General features: G+C 39.9%; 1 protein-coding gene across 1 annotated transcript in view; it reads left to right on the top strand.

The window, feature by feature from the left end:
• The window catches only part of PPHLN1 (periphilin 1), a 103,523-nt gene that overhangs the window by 12,800 nt on the left and 68,699 nt on the right, over window positions 1-22,024 (top strand). The window contains exon 4 of the mRNA XM_063445111.1: window positions 2,250-2,311. Within this exon, the coding sequence (XP_063301181.1) occupies window positions 2,250-2,311 (62 nt within the window). The remainder of the gene's footprint in view (window positions 1-2,249; window positions 2,312-22,024) is intronic.

Below are 22,024 nucleotides of genomic sequence, written 5' to 3' on the forward strand. Positions count from 1 at the left end.
GTGATCCCACTTCTATCCGTGTTTGGATGGATTTAATAGGCAGAAAGTGTCAGCTGTCACTCTCAACCAATTAATTTCATCTAAACTGGGACGAAATTGATATATCTATTGCGGAAATGGAATTTCTGCTGGAGATATAGCAGAAATGGAGGCTGGACTGGAGGCACCCGGGGGATCCAGGTAACTGTCCAGCAGGGGGGCTCTTGGCAACATAACTACAGCAGGCTTGGCACCATTGCAACTTCAGCGGTTATGATGGTTAGATGGTCTCTTTAAAGATAGACCGGGAAAGCAAGCTGCTAACTCATACCTGCCCCAGTCAGCAGAATCCACCCTCCAGCGTAGGAAACTGGAGTGTAGCTAAAAATCTAGGGAGGAGGGGGGTGTTTTTAATGAGGCAAAAATGTGATTCTTTGTTAAACTAATTTGCATATGCCCACCCGGAATCCTTTGCGGTTGTAACATCACTGCAGATTTCTGTGGGAAAAGCAAGTCTTATGGCTTGACTGGTATGCAGATTTTTGTTTAACATTGCTATATATATATATATATATATATATATATATATATATATATATATATATATATATATACACTGCGTGCAGAATTATTAGGCAAATTAGTATTTTGACCACATCATCCTCTTTATGCATGTTGTCTACTCCAAGCTGTATAGGCTCGAAAGCCTACTACCAATTAAGCATATTAGGTGATGTGCATCTCTGTAATGAGAAGGGGTGTGGTCTAATGACATCAACACCCTATATCAGGTGTGCATAATTATTAGGCAACCTCCTTTCCTTTGGCAAAATGGGTCAAAAGAAGGACTTGACAGGCTCAGAAAAGTTAAAAATAGTGAGATATCTTGCAGAGGGATGCAGCACTCTTAAAATTGCAAAGCTTCTGAAGCGTGATCATCAAACAATCAAGCGTTTCATTCAAAATAGTCAACAGGATCGCAAGAAGCGTATGGAGAAACCAAGGCGCAAAATAACTGCCCATGAACTGAGAAAAGTCAAGCGTGCAGCTGCCAAGATGCCACTTGCCACCAGTTTGGCCATATTTCAGAGCTGCAACATCACTGGAGTGCCCGAAAGCACAAGGTGTGCAATACTCAGAGACATGGCCAAGGTAAGAAAGGCTGAAAGACGACCACCACTGAACAAGACACACAAGCTGAAACGTCAAGACTGGGCCAAGAAATATCTCAAGACTGATTTTTCTAAGGTTTTATGGACTGATGAAATGAGAGTGAGTCTTGATGGGCCAGATGGATGGATTGGTAAAGGGCAGAGAGCTCCAGTCCGACTCAGACGCCAGCAAGGTGGAGGTGGAGTACTGGTTTGGGCTGGTATCATCAAAGATGAGCTTGTGGGGCCTTTTCGGGTTGAGGATGGAGTCAAGCTCAACTCCCAGTTTCTGGAAGACACCTTCTTCAAGCAGTGGTACAGGAAGAAGTCTGCATCCTTCAAGAAAAACATGATTTTCATACAGGACAATGCTCCATCACACGCATCCAAGTACTCCACAGCGTGGCTGGCAAGAAAGGGTATAAAAGAAGAATCTAATGACATGGCCTCCTTGTTCACCTGATCTGAACCCCATTGAGAACCTGTGGTCCATCATCAAATGTGAGATTTACAAGGAGGGAAAACAGTACACCTCTCTGAACAGTGTCTGGGAGGCTGTGGTTGCTGCTGCACGCAATGTTGATGGTGAACAGATCAAAACACTGACAGAATCCATGGATGGCAGGCTTTTGAGTGTCCTTGCAAAGAAAGGTGGCTATATTGGTCACTGATTTGTTTTTGTTATGTTTTTGAATGTCAGAAATTTATATTTGTGAATGTTGAGATGTTATATTGGTTTCACTGGTAAAAGTAAATAATTGAAATGGGTATATATTTGTTTTTTGTTAAGTTGCCTAATAATTATGCACAGTAATAGTCACCTGCACACACAGATATCCCCCTAAAATAGCTATAACTAAAAACAAACTAAAAACTACTTCCAAAGATATTCAGCTTTGATATTAATGAGTTTTTTGGGTTCATTGAGAACATGGTTGTTGTTCAATAATAAAATTAATCCTCAAAAATACAACTTGCCTAATAATTCTGCACTCCCTGTATATACGCACACGCTATAACATGTTTAACTCTTTTCTGCTTGCGTATTCCCCCTTTTTACTATCAAGCTGTCCATAGTTGAAATGTTATAAACATGTAGTTTTTGTTCTGCTAATTCAGGATAGTCCGGGATACAGATGGCAAAGAGGTGACCCCCACGTGAGCAGACAGCCTGAATACAGGTAAGCTTGTAGTTTACTTTTCATTACTTTCTAATTTTCTATCAGTAATAACTTACACAGTGTTTTCTTGGATTTGGAAAATTTGATTAACCCCTTAAGGACCAAACTTCTGGAATAAAAGGGAATCATGACATGTCACACATGTCATGTGTCCTTAAGGGGTTAAAGTGTTATTTATTACTCCTATGCACATAACTATTAATACATTAATTAAAATATTTTCTTATTATATATAATTTTTTTTTATTTTTTATTTTTATTTTTTTGTAAGCCTTCCCCACACAAACCATAAGCAATGAATATATAACTTATAATACTGGTAATTTAAATGCTTAGTTGCTAATTTTCCTATGAATCCACTAGTTGCCTTCATCTGCACCATATTCCTAATTCCTGGTTGATGGAATAAAATCCCCAAACTGCATACATCCTACTTCTGTCATAAGACCCTGCTTGCGATCAATTCCCCAAATAAGCACCTCTCCTTTATGTTAGCATGCTGGCTTTGACACAAGTCCTTTGACAATTGAAATCCGTCACACTGGTTCAATATTTCTCTATTCTCATGCAAACCAAGGAAGTACCGTAAGTACCACAGTAGCATTGCAGATAGGGCCTGGACTGTGCAGCGGGCTGCAGTGTCTATGGGGCAATGCTCCCCCGTTTAAGTTCAGAGAGGAGGCTCTGCAGCTGGTGGGAAGGCCAGCCCAGTGCAATACTAGCGGCCCAGGGAGCTTGTAGTTTGCACCTTGTACGGAAGTGTTGCATTCTACTTTATTTGTTTTGCACTCAATGCCCACTATTTACATCAAATATTTTATATCATTTACATCCTCTTTAATGCGGTCTGTTGCTGTACTAACGGAAAGAGTAAATGTGTCAAGCAGCCCGCCGGGTCCGCTCCTGCCAGAGAGCAGTATAGGTCCCGGCGGGCGCGCATCGTTTCGGCGGCATTCCCACATCGCAAGGGGAATGCCGCTGAATACTCACCCGGTCTCCAGGCACCCGCCGGGTCCACTCCTGCCTGGCAGCGGACTGGGACCCGGCAGGCGCATCTCATTGTGGCGGCATTCCCAGAGAATGAGAATACCGCCTATCACTTACCTCCTCCTGCGAAACATGCTGTCCTCTGATAGGCACTTCTCCCCTCACAGAGCGTCCGGGTCTGTAATCATTAGAGACGCCGGCCGCTGCAAGTAAGAACCTTTTAAGGTTCTGGCTTAACCCTTTGAGTGCCTAACTTGGGAAACGTGTGTGTGTGTGTGTGTGTTCACTGTCACATGCTCCCCTGTAGCCAATCAAGGAGCACCTTAGGCTATTTAAACCTTTTTCCTTAATTTCTCTGTGCCCTGTCGTGGTTTCCATTCTGGTTATCCGAGAGCGTGTTTCTGGTATTGTTTCTTGTGTATTTTGACCCTGGCTTTCCTACTGCTGACTATTCTGATCTCTATATTCCTTGACCTTTGGCTTGGCTCCTGACTATTCTGACTTCTAAATTCCTTGTCCTTTGGCTTTCTTTACCTGTCTTGTGTTTTTCCTTTTTATTTGTTAAATCGGGCAGTTCTAAGGCCTGGTAATACGTCTTACGGTTTTCTTTAATTTTTTTTTACTTAAGTTCTGCATGTTGGGCATAGTATTTTATCCTGACCATGTGTTGGTGCTGTAATATTCATAATAAATAGCTACTTCATAAAGTGCTACTTCATATGAGCCGTGAGGAATTTCTTTGAAACTCCGTTTGTTTTCCTTCCAGTGACGTCTAGTGGTCATTTAAGCTAACTGCAGTTGCTATCATAGGTATAACCACTACAATGTGGATTTCCTTAGCTTTTCAGGCTGTGTGTAATCTTAACAGTAATGAATAATTGTGTGAGAGATTTGCAAAATATTACATCTGATAAAACACCACTGACAGGAGTGCAAATTATATTGATCAGTGTTATAGAAATGGCTAATGCATTAATTATTACCCTGGTGGTAACAGATAATTAACTATTAGTTATAAAGTTTAAACACATTCTACAGTGCTGTACAAATAGGTGCATTAGCAAACAAATCGTTTTACTTAATCGGTTTGGACGTATAAGAACAGAAGTTGGTGAGGGCCCTGTTTAAGTCAACTTAACGTGGAAATTCTAACGCTACATGAATAATATCATGATCTAGTACAGCAAGCATGTCAAACTCAAAGCCTAACACAGGCCAAATAAACAAGGTTTAAGTATATGTGGGCCGCAGAAAAACCACAACTTTAGTTTTCATAGAAACGTAGGTTTCCTTAGAAAAGTACAGTATATAAAAAAAAAGTGTTGCCTCACACTGGACGTTTGCACGCTCGCAGGGCTTCAAAGCAAACAAAAGAGCACTTTTTTTTTTTTTTTTTTTAGGAGACTTGCATTTGCATATAACTAATGTTTCAGTTGTGCGCTCTGTGTGCTCTCAGTTAATTATTTTTTGTAAATCTTTCTTTTATTATGGCATATGCGTTATGGGGTACAGAATAGAAAGAGGAGGCATTGTGGGGTAACACGAGTTGATGATAACAAGATGGTGAGCAATACACCTCTAAGAAAGACTGCCATATTTTTTGTTTTTTAAAACGTCATGTAAACAGATTGATACAAGCTTGGTTAATAAAATAAAAGTAATTGTTGCTTAACAGTGCTAGATCAGCTACATCGATGTAGTCTTAATGTACCAACATGTCTTACAAAGTAGTAGTAGCTAGTTAGTATATGATTCAGAGAGAGGTCATTATTATGAAAAGAACATGCTAGTAATCATTGCTTACGGTACATAACATGCTAGAGTAGTTAGAGCGAATACAGTAATAATATTACGTTTTCTCCCATGCGGGGCTGCTTTATTGTATGTTGAAGAAAGTTGCTTTATCTGAATAGCTGTGTAAGGCAAGGCAGTAGGGATTGAACAGGCAGGCTGTGTACAGCGCTGACAACCTGTAGATTGACATGCATGAGGATTACGTTTAAGGCTCGGTGTTGCGGTTAGAAGTGCGTTCTAGATATAAGATTATAGGTGAGTACTGGGGGGGGTCAGAGTGCTGCTGGTTCGCCGGTCGAGCCGGAGCGTCGGGAGGTAGGCCGCCTCTCCCCCGCCCAGGTGCCAGTAGGCCGCAGCAGGGCTCTCGGGTTATTGTCGGTAGCGATGTTTGAAGTTGCTTGCCCGGAGTCCCCTGGATGCCAGTGCTTCCATACATTGATAGCTGAGCCCTGTATTTAGGCTTTTTTATTGCTTTATCGTCGAGTTGTAGCAGGAGCTCATGTAGTGTGCGACTGCTCTGCTTGGCAGTCAGGCTCCGCCCCCCAGTTAATTATTTATTCGCTATAACGATTGTATTTTTGGGGGGTTTGAGTGACACACACAATGTGATTGGAGCACCTTCCTTCAATTTTATCTTTCTATTCACTGTTTTATATTGGTTGTAATACTCTCTATTTCTATATATTAATTCAGGTTAGTTTATGAGATAAGACTATTCCAGAGCAGAGAGTATCTTACAAAGCAACAGGGAAAAGAAAAACTGTTTTAAAAAATATATATATATATATTTGTAATTTTTAAATGGTTGTGAGCAGAACGATTCAGGATACGCGCTATTGAAAAATGTTACTGAAAATATTGTTGGCCCTTCTTAAACTGGACGTCATCAGAGTGAATTTGTACCCACCAGTAGGTTGTAGTTATGGTAAATTCTTTTTATTGTGTGGAACTGTATTTTTGTCTGTTTGTGCAATCAGAAGTGAAAGTTTGAGGCTGACATTTGCTTTTCAGTGTGTTTCTAGTTGCCAGTAAAGATAAATAAATGACTTTCTTTTTCTTATACAATGCTGTAAGGTTAATGTAATTGATGTCATATTTCCTTTGAAAGTTTGTTATATCACGATTACGAACTGGACTAGAGGAACTTTGTGCATTTTGGAATTTTAAGGCAGCTACGGTGTGAATTGCCACTGTGCCACAAGGCAGCCGTCTATGACTTGCCATAAGGAGGCATGAAGTTTTAAAAGTGTGCCAGTAGAGGGAGCAATAGGACTCTGTACTAAACACGCATGCTTTTTCTACATGACAAATGCAACCTGGAGTTGTGTTCATACTGGTATCTCATGTTTACTGTTTCTCGGAGTGAACTGGGAAACTAACAGTGCAAGAATATAAGCTCTAAGCCCATGTGGTTCTAATTATAATTTATATAGTGTAGAGCTATACATTGGCATTATTTGACAGGCAGAAATAAGGTTGTCAGGAGGTGAGAAAGGCCTTGCTTGAAATGTTATTTACCAGATTCTATAATATTATTTCCTGTTCTCTATGATGTAAGATATTTAGTGGCACTATAAAGGTTTTTATATATCTGCAATGTTTGTTTTTGTTTTGTTAAATATCAATATCCAAATGCTGTGTGGTGGAAAAACAAGCAAGTTGGAACATAACATTTATCAGTGCAAAGTTACGAAGTGCTTTTAGTGTTAAGCTGACTACAAGCCTAGGAGAAAATCTATTCAGTATAAAAATAAATGCAGGGTGGACTCGCACGTTAAGCAGCTACACATGGAATCATTTATGCAAATGGGGTAAAACGGCCTCCGCATTTAGATATATCACTTTCTGCTGCTTAGTATAGGGTTCACAGAACAGAAAGCCTTGTACAAGAGTGTTCTAAAGTCCACTAGGAAGTAAACTGCTCTAATGATGCAGACTCTTGGTTCTTGTCTCCTGATACTGTGTAATAATGTGATATTAATGATCTAGAGATTCTAGAACATGGTGTAAATTTGAAGCTCTATACTGCTAACCAGGCCTTAAGTTACTTGCCATACCATACTCACCAGGGTGAATTTCTACTCTCTCTAGGGCTAAATTTTCCCTAGCCAGTGGCTAATGGAAATATTGAGGCCTGATTTTAGAGACCTACAAGAACCTTGCAGTTTTTGGTGTAGAGAAAGACCACATTTTCTGAAATGGGATGTATTTATTGTTCTGAAACTGAAGGCTGGAAGTGTCCTGCAAGGGCTTTATTGTGGGCTCCAATAGGCTGTGCTGACTCTTTTCTATTATTCAGAATTGGTTAACTCACTGGTACCCAAACCTGTCCTCAAGGCACCCCCTACCAGTGCAGGATTTAGGGATTACCTGTTGTCTAAGTGTGTTTTTGTTTTGTTTTTTTTAAACATCTGGGTAATCCCTGAATCCTTGACTAGTTGGGAACCACTCGGTTAGCCAACCGTTTTGCTTGATTGTTTCTGGCAGTGTGTTTTTAACTTTACCACCCTACTTATATCTAAAGTACATTTCCTTTGAGGCTGACTGAGCATCATGGGAAATGTAGTTTAGAAACATGTAGGGCTACTGATCTAGCATAATCATGCCAGCAATTAAAGGGACACAGAGAAAGAAACCTACTTCTCATTGTAGAACAACTCTAAATCTTAAAGGGTTTCTCCAACCACCATGATCACTTCTGCTTTTAGAAGTGGTCATGATCTTCACATACAGTTTAATCTGCACTTTTGTGCCGGGTGCTAGATATACTCACGGCACATGTGACCTAGTCATCTCCGAACAGAGTAGCTCCTACCCTTGCAGACAGTGTTTCTGATGCCATATGCCGTGGGAGCTTGCCTGGATCTCTCCCCGCCCTCCCCACCTCCCTGTAATCCTTAATGTGCCTCCGTGGTGTGTCTCTTTTTTTTTTTTTTTTTTAGAAATTCTGTCCACTCCCTCTCTCCCTTCCCAGCTCAGAGTGTGTGCATTCGCTATGAGCTGGCCCAGTAAAATGCTTCTCCATTTTGAAGCAATGGTTCACAGAGATGGAATGGAGTGATATAAGACTGGGCATGGAAACCAGCGAGGGGAAGTTTATTGCTAATTTTACAGATTTTTACAGATTACAGCTACTTATTGGTTTAGGGTGTCAGCTGACATTCTCAGCCAATCAGAGATGCCCTGACCGAGGCTTCCTGTTACAAGAATCCGTGTGTAGCAGAAGGGCAGCATCAGATTTAAACAGCACTGGATTTAAGTCTTTGGCGTTAAACCATTCATGAACCTATGTCAGGGACCTCTTGGCACCATAACAACTCCATTCTGATGAACTTGTTCTGGTGCCCCCTTGTGTTCCTTTATGATTTGTGTGCTTAGACTGTTTTCCTTTAAGTGCAGGGGGATGGATGAGAGACGTATGGCACACATACAATCTGCACAGGCAGTCTGTGCTCAGCCAAAGCATGCAGCATTTCCTAACGGGGACAATACAAGAATCTCTTTACTCTGCAAAAATACCTTTGCCAAAAATAGGTTAGAAATGCCTTTAGATGCGATTGATATTGGAAAGTGTAATTGGTAAAGAAAATATATACCAATGATCATACAAACATTTCTTACTCAGAATACATATGTAAAATATTTATTGTTTTTGTTAGATTTGGACGACTAAACCTCCTGTAATGCAGCTACCACAGAAATCTAAATCGAACTTTCCAGGACGCCCCCGGATCCTGCACTGCCTGGCAAGGTGTATTTTCCATGTGTTAGCAGGAGTCTGGATAACTAGACTTCTTTGTACAAACCCAGTATTCACATCCTAAAATGGGCAGCTTTCAATGTGTTTACATTTGCTGGAATTTAAGGCTATACAGTGCCCTGTGCATAAAAATAGCATGCATTGTTCAAGGCTTTGGTTTGATGCGATCACACATGGTTTTAGTGGGAAAACCTATAGAATTCATGTTTTACAGAAGAGCTTGTTTCAGATTATTATTGCCCTGGTTGTGCAGTTTCGTTCTAACCTTCTTTGTCTCTTCAATATCTACCCTTATAATGTTACAATTAAATGTAAACCTTCTGTGTCTGTCTTGACTCTTTTGTTTTTTGTGTTTGTTTGTTTTTCTCCATTAAAACAGCTGTTCTGTGCCATATCCTAATCTATACCCCCTACTGGCAGCACTTTTGCTGTACCCAAACCAGTCCACTAACAGAGCTTCAGGGCATAATGACAGGGAGGAGTTGGCCCAGCAGGACTACAGCTCTATCACAAATCTGGAATTTGTAACAGGGGAACTGGCCCCACTGTAGCTAGAGCTCTGTGGGTGCATTAGGCAGCAGGCAACAAGTTTGACTAATGCTACTAAGCTGCGAGAAATTAATAACAACGTTAATATAACCATCTCCGTGTAAAAGTTGTTTAGAGATGAGTAGCAAGACGTTGCCTCTAAGAAAATGCTGAATTATTAAGTGTTGCCGTCTGACCTGAAGCAAGATTCTTCGAATCTCTGAAGTGGACATGGTGTTTGGACCAACCCTTTAAGGCCAAAGTAGCAAAGAGAATATTTCCAGTTCAGCAATTTTCGCCTTGAATTTGAAATTCACTTTTATTTCCCTACAATTTAAATTTTGTGAATGTGTCTCAATAACGCCAGTTATTTAATTGGGTTAAGTTAAGACACCACAGTCTAATAAAGTGTAGTTATCAAAGCGCATGGCTGCAGAGTTGTGGCACTTGTAAAGCCAGTGATTAGTTTAAAATGATTAGTTTTTGTTTCTTTTCACCATCATAGGCAGCTTATAAATGGATCAATTAATTGATTCCCACGAGAGAGAGGTGTGTGTGTGTGTGTGTGTATATATATATATATATATATGTGTGTATATATGTATACATACATACCAAACTTATAGAATTGTTTTAATTAATTGCCAGATGTGAATTACAATTTTCATTCTGACTCCCTGTGAAAAATACACTTCAAAAAAAGCTTTCAACCTATTACAGCCTTGAAGTGAGTGTGATTTACACTATGCCACGGACCACTGGTTGACCACTACTTGGAGACTGTAAGGCAAAACTGGGAGATGGGTACAGCTGGTAGACAGATTAAAGGAAACCTATAGCCAGATAGCCACTAGAGGCACTTCCGAAATCGAAACGGCCGTTTGGTCCGTTATCAGGTGCTGGACGTCCTCACGCTCTGCATGTAGACCTCCAGCGTCAGATTTTCTTTCCATAGGAAATCATTGAATAATGCTTTCTATAGGGAAATCCTAATGCCAGTTCGACAAGGAGCATGGCCAAAGCCTGACCCAGCACAGAGGGACATCAGCACAGCATACAGGTAAGTCACTGAAGGGGTTTTAACACCTTCAGCATCATGGGCAGGGGGGGGGGGGGGCACGAGGGAGGGGGGCACGACAGAAGCCTATAGTGCCAGGAAAACGGGTTTGTATTTCTGGCACTAAAGAATCTCTTTAACCCCTTAAGGACCAAACTTCTGGAATAAAAGGGAATCATGACATGTCACACATGTCATGTGTCCTTAAGGGGTTAAAGTTTAAGATGGATTACTGACCTTATTTTCAGCTCCCTCCTGCAGCCTCCAGCTCTGTCTACGTCTGAATCCCTGCTGATGTCACCCGTGAACAATTCAATGCTTAGAGGGCAAAATGCCATACTTATTTGAAGAACAGATTTTTTTTTTTACTTGGTTATGAAGGTGGAAGCGTCTCTAGTGGCTGTCAGGAAGTTAATTACTAGTCGTACTCAAAGCAGCACTGTAATGTCAGGTTTTTATTTTTTGTTTAGTTTTTTTTAAATCTTTTATTTATAATCCCCTTTTTGACTCCACTACATTCGATTTGTCCCACTAGTCATCTTTAACTGCTCCAGGGTCCACCATTTCACCTTTTTTCATCTTTATTTGTTGTCTGGATCTAGGTCCTAGGCGCTGGACACATCATCTGCCCACACTGCGAGACACATAATCTGCCCACACTAGCTAGCACTATAAAATTCTTGCACATGCCCAGTTGCAGAATTGGGCATTTACTATTTTCTGAAATTCAGACAGGAAAGATGAGCGAATAGAGATTAGAAAAAACACGAACGAAGACCGAATTTCAATTTAGCTTATTACAAGGAGAGTACTACTGGCTCGAGGAATATCTAAAAATAAGTCTCCCTATCATTTTCTAAATCCCCATCCCATACCACCCTCACTCTATGGGGGTTAATATGACCCCTATATTTGCATTAGGGAAATTAAATTCTCCCTTCTGCCCCTACTCTCTGTGTTGCGAGTAGGGCCATGTCTATTAAGCATATTAAACTAAATGGGGGACCTCCAGCTCTGCCTACATCTGAATCCCTGCTGATGTTACTTGTGAACAATTCAATGCTTCTTATAGAGGGCAAAATGCCATACTTCTCTAAGCAAATGCTGCTACCAGCAGTATTTGCAGAACAGATTTTTTTTTTTTACTTGGTTATGAAGGTGGAAGCGCCTCTAGTGGCTGTCAGGAAGTTAATCACTAGTCGTACTCAAAGCAGCACTGTTATGTTTTTTTTTTTTTTTTATCTTTATTTGTTGTCTGGATCTGCCACACTAGCTCTAACTATTGTTGTCCCCATTAGTTTCAGGTGGGGGACTAATAATAATGGGGGGAACCTATTGTTCCCCCTCCCCCAGCCCCAAACTATTAGTAGTGGGTGTGGGCCCCATGGAATAAAAGGAGGGGGGCCTATTGCCCTCCACCCCTCCCGCAGCCACTATCCATTGCCACCGGTTGGTGGCCCTAAGTGATAAGGGGGGAGACCTATTGTCCACCCCAGACCCCCACCCACAGCAAATGGTTCAGGGTCCAAAGTGATAAGGGAGGATTTCCCCCCTTTATTGCTTAGGACCCCCACCTGATGCTAATGGCTGGGCACTCGGGTGGCCTGGAGGGGTTACTATCTCTCCCCGCCCCCTCCTCCCCCCCCCCTTGCGTTAATTATAGTTGCTGCCCTACCACAGGGGTCTCCTGTGTCTGGTTCCCATTTATTTGATTGGGAGGGGGAGGTCTTCTATGAATGACATTCCGAACAAAATATGACTACATTTCATTCAAACACGAATGGACAATCTGTTGACATTGCGTTTGGATGAAATTCGGTCAATGTCTATATGACAGGACGTTCAGAAATGGCGAATGGAGGAAACGCAAGAACACTGAGGAACATTGAGTATGCTGGGGAACATTTCTCTGGCACAGGAAATGGAGCAGAGATGAAGTTGTCTTGGTGACTTCAATGGTCTTTTAAGAAAGAGTACCTAAATGAGAGGCGATATTGACATGTCTTCAGTTTTTTCCTAATTCTAGGACGGCCTCCCATGTGAAGTTATTTATTTCACAAGTCGTGCCAATAAAACCAATAAAAATCACATTTTTAAAAAGCATAAAATTACTACAGATAACTAAATCCCTGGATAATTATGAGAGCACAGAGCTGATAAATGCTGTGTTCCTGGAACACAGTCCTGAACCATCCCTCATCCCCAAGTACCTTGCAAGATTGTATGACATCATCGGCGGTTCTGCATTCCGTGTCTAATAGTTATTCAGTAAATTTCAAATTCAAGATAAATACCTTATAACCAAACTGGAAACATTCTCTTTTCAACTATGCTTCCAGTTCAGCTTCTCTAGCCTTACATTTCAAACTCCCTTTGAGTTGTCACTTCAGTAAATAACGGTGTTACCGTATGGTGTTGATTGGAGGACTGGTATAGTGACATATACCCTGTATATGTAGGTTGTGAATGACTAGACACCGCACACGCACTTGTCTCAAATCCCCATTAAGGTAACATCCCCAGGACGTACTTTGAAACCAGAGTAATCTGAATGTACATTTCCTGGTTAAATACTTTATTAATATATCCTTTAGATTGTAAACTCATGGCCTGTCTAGCTAAACAATTTGTATAAAAGAGCTTCAATGGCTACATCTTAGCTTAAAGGCAGGGCCCTCTCTACCTTTTGTATTTGTCTGTATATTGTACGCTCTCCCCTAATTGTACAGCGCTGCGGAATATGTTGGCGCTTTGTTTATTTATTAATGGTATTTCTAAACGCTCATTGGCAACAGACAGAACTTTCTTCATGCATCTTTGTTGTTGCTCGGAACACGATTCCTGCTTCTCAAGTCCGGCAGCTTGACTGTTTATTCGGATGTCTGCTGACTCGAGTGCGTTTTTTAATGTGTTTTTTTTAATCTCTTAGTTTAGTTCAAGTGTGAAGAATTCCCATGGCACATAAAAAGCTTGCAATGTTTATCTTTGTTTTTTGTTTTTTTGCACCATGAAATATGTTCTGCCCAACCAACAGAATTAAAAGTAATTGTTCTGATACGTTCATTGTTTCTTTCTTTCTCTTTGGCAAATAAACTGTGTAGGTTTGTTGTCGTATTGCACAAACATAGATTAATTAAAAGATAAAAGTGCGCTAGTTATTCTGTTTATGCGAAGCCTGACTGGGATAAACAGCGATTTAGATCCCGTGTTGTTCAATCTCATCAACTCTAAAAATTCTCTGTGCACAGTGCATTATGTTGCTTATACTGGAGGCACTACACAAATGATGTAAATATTTCCTGTGGATTGTTTATTTTTTTCACATTGAGCAGGCTAGTCCTCTGTGGTTTATGTCAGTGCTATAATTATTTAGCTGTACCTACAGCAACTATAAATGTATCAGTTTTGATTCCACTTTCAGATTATAAAAAAATGCAGATTTTAAAAGACAAAAATGCTGTCAAAAGGGGAAGGAACAGCTTGGTGTAATATCACAATAATTACTTGGAAACAAATTAGAAACGGGATATTTAAACCATGTCTACAGTTAAACACGGAGTGATAGCATTCACTAAAGACATGCTTTTTAAATATCCCACAATAAGTCTCTTTCAAAATGTAAGTCCCATGTTGATGGTGTATACCAGGAACTTTGTATGTTGCCCCTCCTCCAAATTATGTGCATTATTATGTGTGAATCAAATAGTTTGTTTTTTATTAGAAGTAACTTTTTCAGTTGCGTAAATAGTTATCATTGGGTCATGAAGCCTCCTAAAACTCCCTTGAATAAGATGTGCCCTCTTGTCACACATCAAGCTACACCACTTAAAGGGAATCTCCAGTGCCAGGAAATCAATCCGTTTTCCTGGCACTGGAGGGTCCCTCTCCCTCCTATCCCACCAATCCCCGGTTACTGAAGGGGTGAAAACCCCTTCAGTCACTTACCTGAGGCAGCGGCGATGTCCCTCGCCGCTGTCTCCTCCTCCACGCCGCTCCTCCTCTGCATTGCGTCGGCCGGTGGGCGAGACTGATCCCGCCCACCGGCCGAGGAGACCTAATGCGCATTAGCGCTCCCCATAGGAAAGCATTGAAAATTATTTCAATGCTTTCCTATAAGGAAATGAGCGACGCTGGAGGTCCTCACACAGCGTGTGGACGTCCAGCGACGCTCTAGCACAGGTTTCCTGTGCTATGAAGGAGGAAGTGACCTCTAGTGGCTGTCTGGTAGACAGCCACTAGAGGTGGCGTTAACCCTGCAAGGTAATTATTGCAGTTTATAAAAAACTGCAATAATTACACTTGCAGGGTTAGAAGTAGTGGGAGTTGGCACCCACTCCACTCCAATGGGCAGTAATGGTCTGGGTGCCTGGAGTGTCCCTTTAAAGTGACCGCAAAGAAAGTTTTTTAGATCCCTCTCCTAATTCCTACCCTTCTACAATAAGAGCCTGTTGAACGTGTGATCATGTCTTGTAGACTATATCCTTGCAGAATGCAACAAAGAATTTCAAGGAAATCCTGGAGGTAGACCAATTTTTTATTCCTGTTAAACAGACTTTCTCAGTTAATTGATAGTTGTGTCAAATTCTACACAATTTATACATGGTGTGTTTGTGGTTTTTTTTTTCTTTTGATTACAGATATTATGAAAGGTGATAAAATATATAGCAAAATGTTGTGATTTCCACTTCTCTCTTAACATAACATGCAGTTTCAGTAGGGTCGCATAATCTAGTTTTTTTTCATTGTAAATGAAAACACAATCCACATTGCAAAGCAACAAACCAATGTAATCCAGCAGTCACTCTCTTATCTGAGACGTAATCTAAAGTCTTCATGTGATTTGGAATTAGCAGTGTAGCTACTGATTAGATGAGCCTGGGTTGCTGGGCTGTAGTTGATTATCAGATAGAAACTCCGCAACAGGCACACATTCGTTTAAATGTGTAATCCTAGTTTTAGCAACGCATACTTGGCAGGTCTGCACAGACCAGTAACCCCCACCTCCACCAGCCTCAGGAGATGCAGACATCGGCTTGATTGTGCTCTCAATCAACAAATGCAACATACATGTCTCTAAAATCAAAAGATGGAGACATGTAGGTGTATATTACGTACTGTGCCTCCGCCACACTGCAGGGGGGAAATGTATGTTAATGATGGAAGTTCTAGTGGCAATTCTCCCCTACTGCAAATATATGCCAAATAATTGGGGCATCAGTTTTACTCACAAATATGATACTTTCATTTGGAACGAGACTGTGCATTCTTTATAATTCACATGGCATAAGAAAGATTTATATTTGGTTTTCTCGTTTTTCACATTATTGGAAATATTTCCATAAACATAATATTTATGTAAAAGAGGATGGAAATTAATATTTGTTTTTAAAAGAAATCCTAAAAATGTAAATGGGTGCTTCATTGGCTGTGTGGATCATGTCTAATTGTTTTAACGCTTGGGGCACAGCCTGTGCTGAGAGTTTAATTCTGACTGCTGAAGTGCACTTGAGAATAATACAAGTAACCTGGGGGTTGTTAAGAATGTGCGTAGTCATTTGAGTGATAATGAAAGGAGGACTTTATAGGGCACCTTGTTTAATGGACGCCATAAACTGATGATGACACATTTAACTAAGGGTTTGTATTACAAAGCATCTTTGTGGCTGTCCAGAAATATTGTGTGGCTGTTTTTTTGTAAGTTATCACAAGACAGATTTTGAACAAATTGAGTTTCTCTTTATTTTAATTTATCCACACGCCTTTAGCTACCAGCCTCAGTTCAGTCACACTGTGGCGGTATCAGGAGCGTCTCATTATTCCGTAACCCTCTGCCCAATAGATATTTATGGGATAAGTAGTTTATCCTCCAAGAGCAATCCCACCCATCTCTCCCAAATACTACAAATGTATGATGGGAAATACTTTAATTATTATTTATATAGCACCTTCCGATTTCATAGCGCTGTACAGTGGGTGGGCTAACAGTCATGTAATTGTAACCAGACAACTGGACGTACAGGAACAGAGGGGTGGAGGGCCCTGCCCAATGAGCTTACAATCGAGAGGATCATTCCCGATTACTTTTGTGTAACCACTGTACGTAAGGTCTTTGTTTTTGTTTTTTTGTTGTTTTTTTCAGACACTATGATTTTTATAAAGAATATGCTAATTTATATGTAATTAATTAACCATAGTCTGCTACCCAAAATAACTTATTTAATTCCAGAAACATTTGAATTTGCCTAGTGCCGGGCAGAATTTTTAATCTTTGCTCCACAGAATGCAGAATTCATTATCACAGCAAGTGTAAATCTGATAGAAATGATGCAGAGTGAATGTGTATTGGAAACCTTTTTATTACATACATAAAACATCCACTAGATGGTGCCCTTTGATTAAACTGGCCAATCTTGCTCGCAATTTAGAATTTTCTAAATTACAGGTTAATGATCAGTATTACCAACTGAAGGGCTGGTTTTTTTTTTTCTTTCTGTGAAAACAGCTGGCATATAATTAACTGTATGCTCCAATAAATCACATAGGATTTTTCTTCCACCCCTATATGGAGCGCTAGCCATTGCTCAGACTTTGAAATGTGTTTGCTTTAAAGCTGTTCACATAACACAGGGATTGCTCACATAAAAGCCATACAATAGATTAAACTACATAGCCCTATTATGTCAACTAATAAGGCTGACTACAGCATCCCCAGTTTAAATACTATAAACATTCTCCTGGTAATAAAAGTTTGTGAGGGCCAATTGACATATGAAGCCTGCCCTTTGTTTGCAACATGTGATAGGTTCATGTAGAGGTCGCCCATCCAGGTGCATTTTATTTATGTCCTAAAAGTGTGATATTGCGTTATTTAGTACAGATAATCGACATTAAGTTAGTAAAGGTCTTTTTAAGCAAACCTCCGTGATTTATTCCTGCCGAGATAAGTTGAGGTCTGCACTGCAGCAGATGGTATGTGTGAAGTCAATAGGGAGAAAAGTCACACAGTTCAGTCACTTATTTAAGCATACCATTGACTGTATGAATGATCACACTGGTAGATCTATACCCAAGAACGCATGATATTATCACTGTAAGGTAAACTTGCTGACAGAACTTTGTAACTCTATTGAGCTTGTTTGTGTTAGTTATACACTGTATGTAGTTCATGGATGCATAACACTAAACTGTGTTTTATGGAAATATAATGCCATTAAAAGAACACTCCGGGCTTGCTGTAGTGGTTATGGTACCAGAAGTGCACTGGCGTTTGACCCCCTTGCCCACTGTAAGTACTCAGACCATTTTAGAATGGATTGACTTTTTGCCTGGGGTGTCCTGGGCACCACTTCCTTTCTCCACTACCAGTGAAGAAAAGCTGACATTTCCTAAACAGGAGTCTGTCAGCTCACTATAAATGAGAGCGTCCACAGAGGTACATGTAAATCGGCAGTAGTTAAATGCTCTCGTTAGTGTTAATCAGTCCAAGAAAAAGTTGATATTTCGGTCCTTTTCCAAGACTTTGCTAGAAGACCGTAGATATCCATTAAAAGGATTTTAATTTCATGTCTTCAATGGGTGTGAATAGAATACTCAAATATCAAATAATATGGGATGCACACTATAACAACTTCAAACAGTAATTATAATCCAACTTTATTATGTACAAAAAGTACTATAGTGGTAAACAAGACCAGAAATAAACAAAATAACAGAAGTAGAAGCAATACAATACTACAATGGTACAATATCAAAAAAATCTTACAAGCCACAAGACAGAAACACGAGTCACCAAATCCCCCCCCCCCCCCCCCCCCCCCAACGTTTCGGCACCAACTGGCTGCCTTTATCAAGGGTACCTTTTGAGTTGTGAATAGAATACTGACATAATTCTTACCACCTTTTTTCTTATACTGGCTAATTCCTGTCATTTCAGCCCATTTTTAATAGCCAGATTCGATTGCTTGTCAGGTAGAGTATGCCCAGCAGTTCTGTTGGAGTTGGCAGTGTGAGATGGTACAGTTTAGCCCAATCTTATTTTAATGATATTCTGTAATAAACTGCAAATGCCAGGCAGAACTTTTAGAGCTTTAGTTGAAAGATAAACACATTGGATCCCTAGTTTTTATTATATAATGTGGTTACCAACTGGTCAGCTTTAATCATGGCAGCATCAACAAAGCTAAATGGCTTTTCAGCACCCTTTCAGAATTCATTAATACCAGTGCCCTTGGGTTATCTGTAGCTCACCGTGATTATTTCAGCTGTCACAGTGATTGTATGAGAGTGGAGATAGACTAGCACAGGGCTTGGCAAATGCTTGTAGAATTTAGACCAGCATTTAAATTGATTTTATTTTTTTATCTTGTGGAGTCCAATAAAAGGTAGTTTGGTGCTTTTTAGTGAGAGCTATAGAAGTTGGTAATCGGGTGTGAACTGTAATTCCCATAGTCGGGCCCCTGAGCAATAAGGTGTGTATTTAGTTAAACGAGTGGAAGAGCATAATGAGAAACTATTCTTTTCAAATAATTTTTATTAAAGTTTTACATATTTGTATAACAACAGGAATATAAACATTGTATTTGGGGGTAGGAAGGGAAGGGAAACTTGGAAATGGAAAAGAATAACCATCCAGTATTACAATAGGCATAACAGTGTATATGGCAAAAATAAAAATAATATGTTTTTACATCAATGCACTTTAATAGCAAATATGTCAAAGACCATATGCTGTTTTGATTTTTTCTTCCCACTTGTCCCAATTATATTTTAATATTGGGAAACCACGCATATGAGCTCTATGTGATAATTCGTGTGCCTTGTTTTCTAGAATCAAATTAAAAACTTCCCTGAGAGATGGCACATCTTGGGACTTCCAATGTCTAGGTAAACAGGATGTAGCAGCGATCAAAATGTGACCTATGATTATTTTGTCTGTTCTATTAATGGATTCCGGGAGTTTTTTAAATAAGGCTAGTTCCGAGGTTAAAATGCTAATGGTCCTGTCCACTTTAATAATTAGGTCGTGAATCAATTTCCAATATTTAGTTAATTTAGGACAGAACCACCAAATATGGGCCATATTGCCCACACCCCCACAATCCCTCCAACACCGGTCAGAATACATATTGTTCATGTTGTGCAATCTAGACGGGGCTAGGTACCAACGATATAAAATTTTATAATGATTTTCAAAGTGGTCGGTGCAATACGAAATACCTTTTAAAGCTTTAAAAAAACCGAACCATTCTTCTAGATCGTACTGGGCACCCAGCTCCGTCTCCCATGACAACATGTGTTTTAATTTAACTAGGGGCTTGGCGTTATAAAACGAGTAGCATAAGGATATCGTGCCTTTACTAGTGGGGCTGCATAAAAAAGTTTTCTCTAATGGAGACATCTCAAGCGTTTTATAGTTTTTATCCGTTTCAGGTACCTTATATTGTTCTTTCAATTTGTCAATGATTACCTTACATTCCAACTCACATACATTCGTTAATCCATACTTAAGTTTCAATTTTTCCAAAGAAAGAATAGCATTGCCGTGGAAAAAATTGTCAAGATTAGTTATAGAGCATTCCTTCAACAGTTCTATTTTTAAGGATGGAATATAATCTTTCAATAATTCAATAGACATTGCTCTATATAGGCTGGGAGAATGATCATTTTTAAAAACAATATCCCAGGCCTTAAGTGTAGTCTTGGTAGATAAAAATAACTTTGTAATTCCAGGTCTTTTCTTAGAGTTTAACCAGGGTAATTCCGACAGTCTAACCGGTAAAATTCTGGATTCTTCTATTTCCATCCATCTGGGTTTATCAACCTGATTGCCAAAGCTCACAGCCACTGCAGCGTTAGTGGCGAAATAATATTTGCGGAAATCGGGAACACCGATACCGCCATTCGATTTGTGGTGCTGCAGGGAAGTGAGCTTCACTCGAGCAGGCCTATTCCCCCAGATGAACTTCATAATTGTCGAATGAACTTTATTAAAAAATGATAATGGGATGGACAAAGGGATGGTCCTAAAAAAATATAGAATTTTTGGAAGTATCGTCATCTTAACAGATGCGACCCTCCCCAGCCATGAAAGTTCCATTCCGCCCCATCTCTCCATCTCCTTTTGTAGGTCCGACCATGCTTTCCTCAAGTTGTGATTATGCATATTTACCAAATTTTTACATAAATTAATGCCAAGATATTCCATGTAGTCGGCTCTCCAATCAAATAAATATAATTTCTTAAGGGCAATAGTTTCCGAATTTTTTAAATGAAATGGAAGGGCCTGAGACTTAGACTCGTTTAATTTGTAGTACGATATTTCGCCAAATTGAGTTAAAATGTCTTTGAGGTGGCTCAAAGATTCTTTTGGGTTTTTGACAGCCAGAATTATATCGTCTGCAAACAGGCCAATTTTGTGAGCGGATTCTTTAACAACAATTCCTGCAATTTGTGGGGTTATTCTAATTAGTTCAGCCAGGGGTTCTATTGCTAAAACAAATAGAATTGGGGATAAAGGGCACCCCTGTCTCGTCCCATTGGTTAGAGAAAACGTTTTAGACGAAAAACCGGAAGCCGAGACATGGGCGGAAGGTGCACAATATAGCGCCTTAACTGCTGTGATAAAGGATAGTGGTATGTTGAATCTTTCTAACGTTCTCCATAAATATCCCCAATGTATCCTGTCAAACGCCTTCTCTGCATCTAGAGATAGAAGCAATGAAGGCGTTTTGGTCATATTGATGTGCTGAATCAAGTTTATGAATCTTCTAGTCCCATCGGGCGCCTGTCTATCCTTTACAAAACCCACTTGATCCTTATTTATTAGCAATGGGATTAATTTGGTTAATCTATTTGCGAGAACTTTAGAATAAATCTTTGAATCATTATTGATTAGAGAAATGGGTCTAAAATTGTGGCATCTATCAGGAGTTTTACCTGGTTTTGGTAAGGTGACTATTCGTGCGCTCAAGGACTCCTCTGGCATCGTTCCCCCGGACTTATAGGAATTGAATAATTTGGTCATGTGGGGAATCAAAATTTCTTGAAAAGTTTTATAATATAAAATAGTGAATCCATCGGGACCAGGGGCTTTTCCGGATGGCATAAGTTTAATCGCCTCAGCTATCTCTTTTGCTGATATTTCACATTCTAAACTCTCCAAGTGTTCTGGAGACAACCGAGGCAACGTCACTCTGTCTAAGAATTTATCAATGGTTGTTGCAGAAGGCTGGGTAAGGTTCGAATCGCGTTCTAAATTATAAAGTTTACCATAATACTCTGCAAACATGTCACTTATTTTAGTAGGATGAAACACTTTTCGCCCCTGATCATCAAGTAAATACGCTATTTTTGATTGTGCATTCACATGCCGGAGTTTGGATGCCAAAAGAGTAGAGGCCCTGTTGCCTTTTAAGTAAAACGTTTTCCTGAGACGTCTCACCATAAGAGATGTACGATCTAAATTAATTTTGTTAATTTTAGCCTTAATTTCTCCTATCATTGCTGATATGGAAGACGAGGGACCACATTTATTGGCCTGGTTCAAATTGTACAGTTCTTTTTCCAATGTTCTTAAATTATTGCTATT

The sequence above is a fragment of the Pelobates fuscus genome, chromosome 3, assembly GCF_036172605.1.
Source record: "Pelobates fuscus isolate aPelFus1 chromosome 3, aPelFus1.pri, whole genome shotgun sequence".
Classification (NCBI taxonomy): domain Eukaryota; kingdom Metazoa; phylum Chordata; class Amphibia; order Anura; family Pelobatidae; genus Pelobates; species Pelobates fuscus.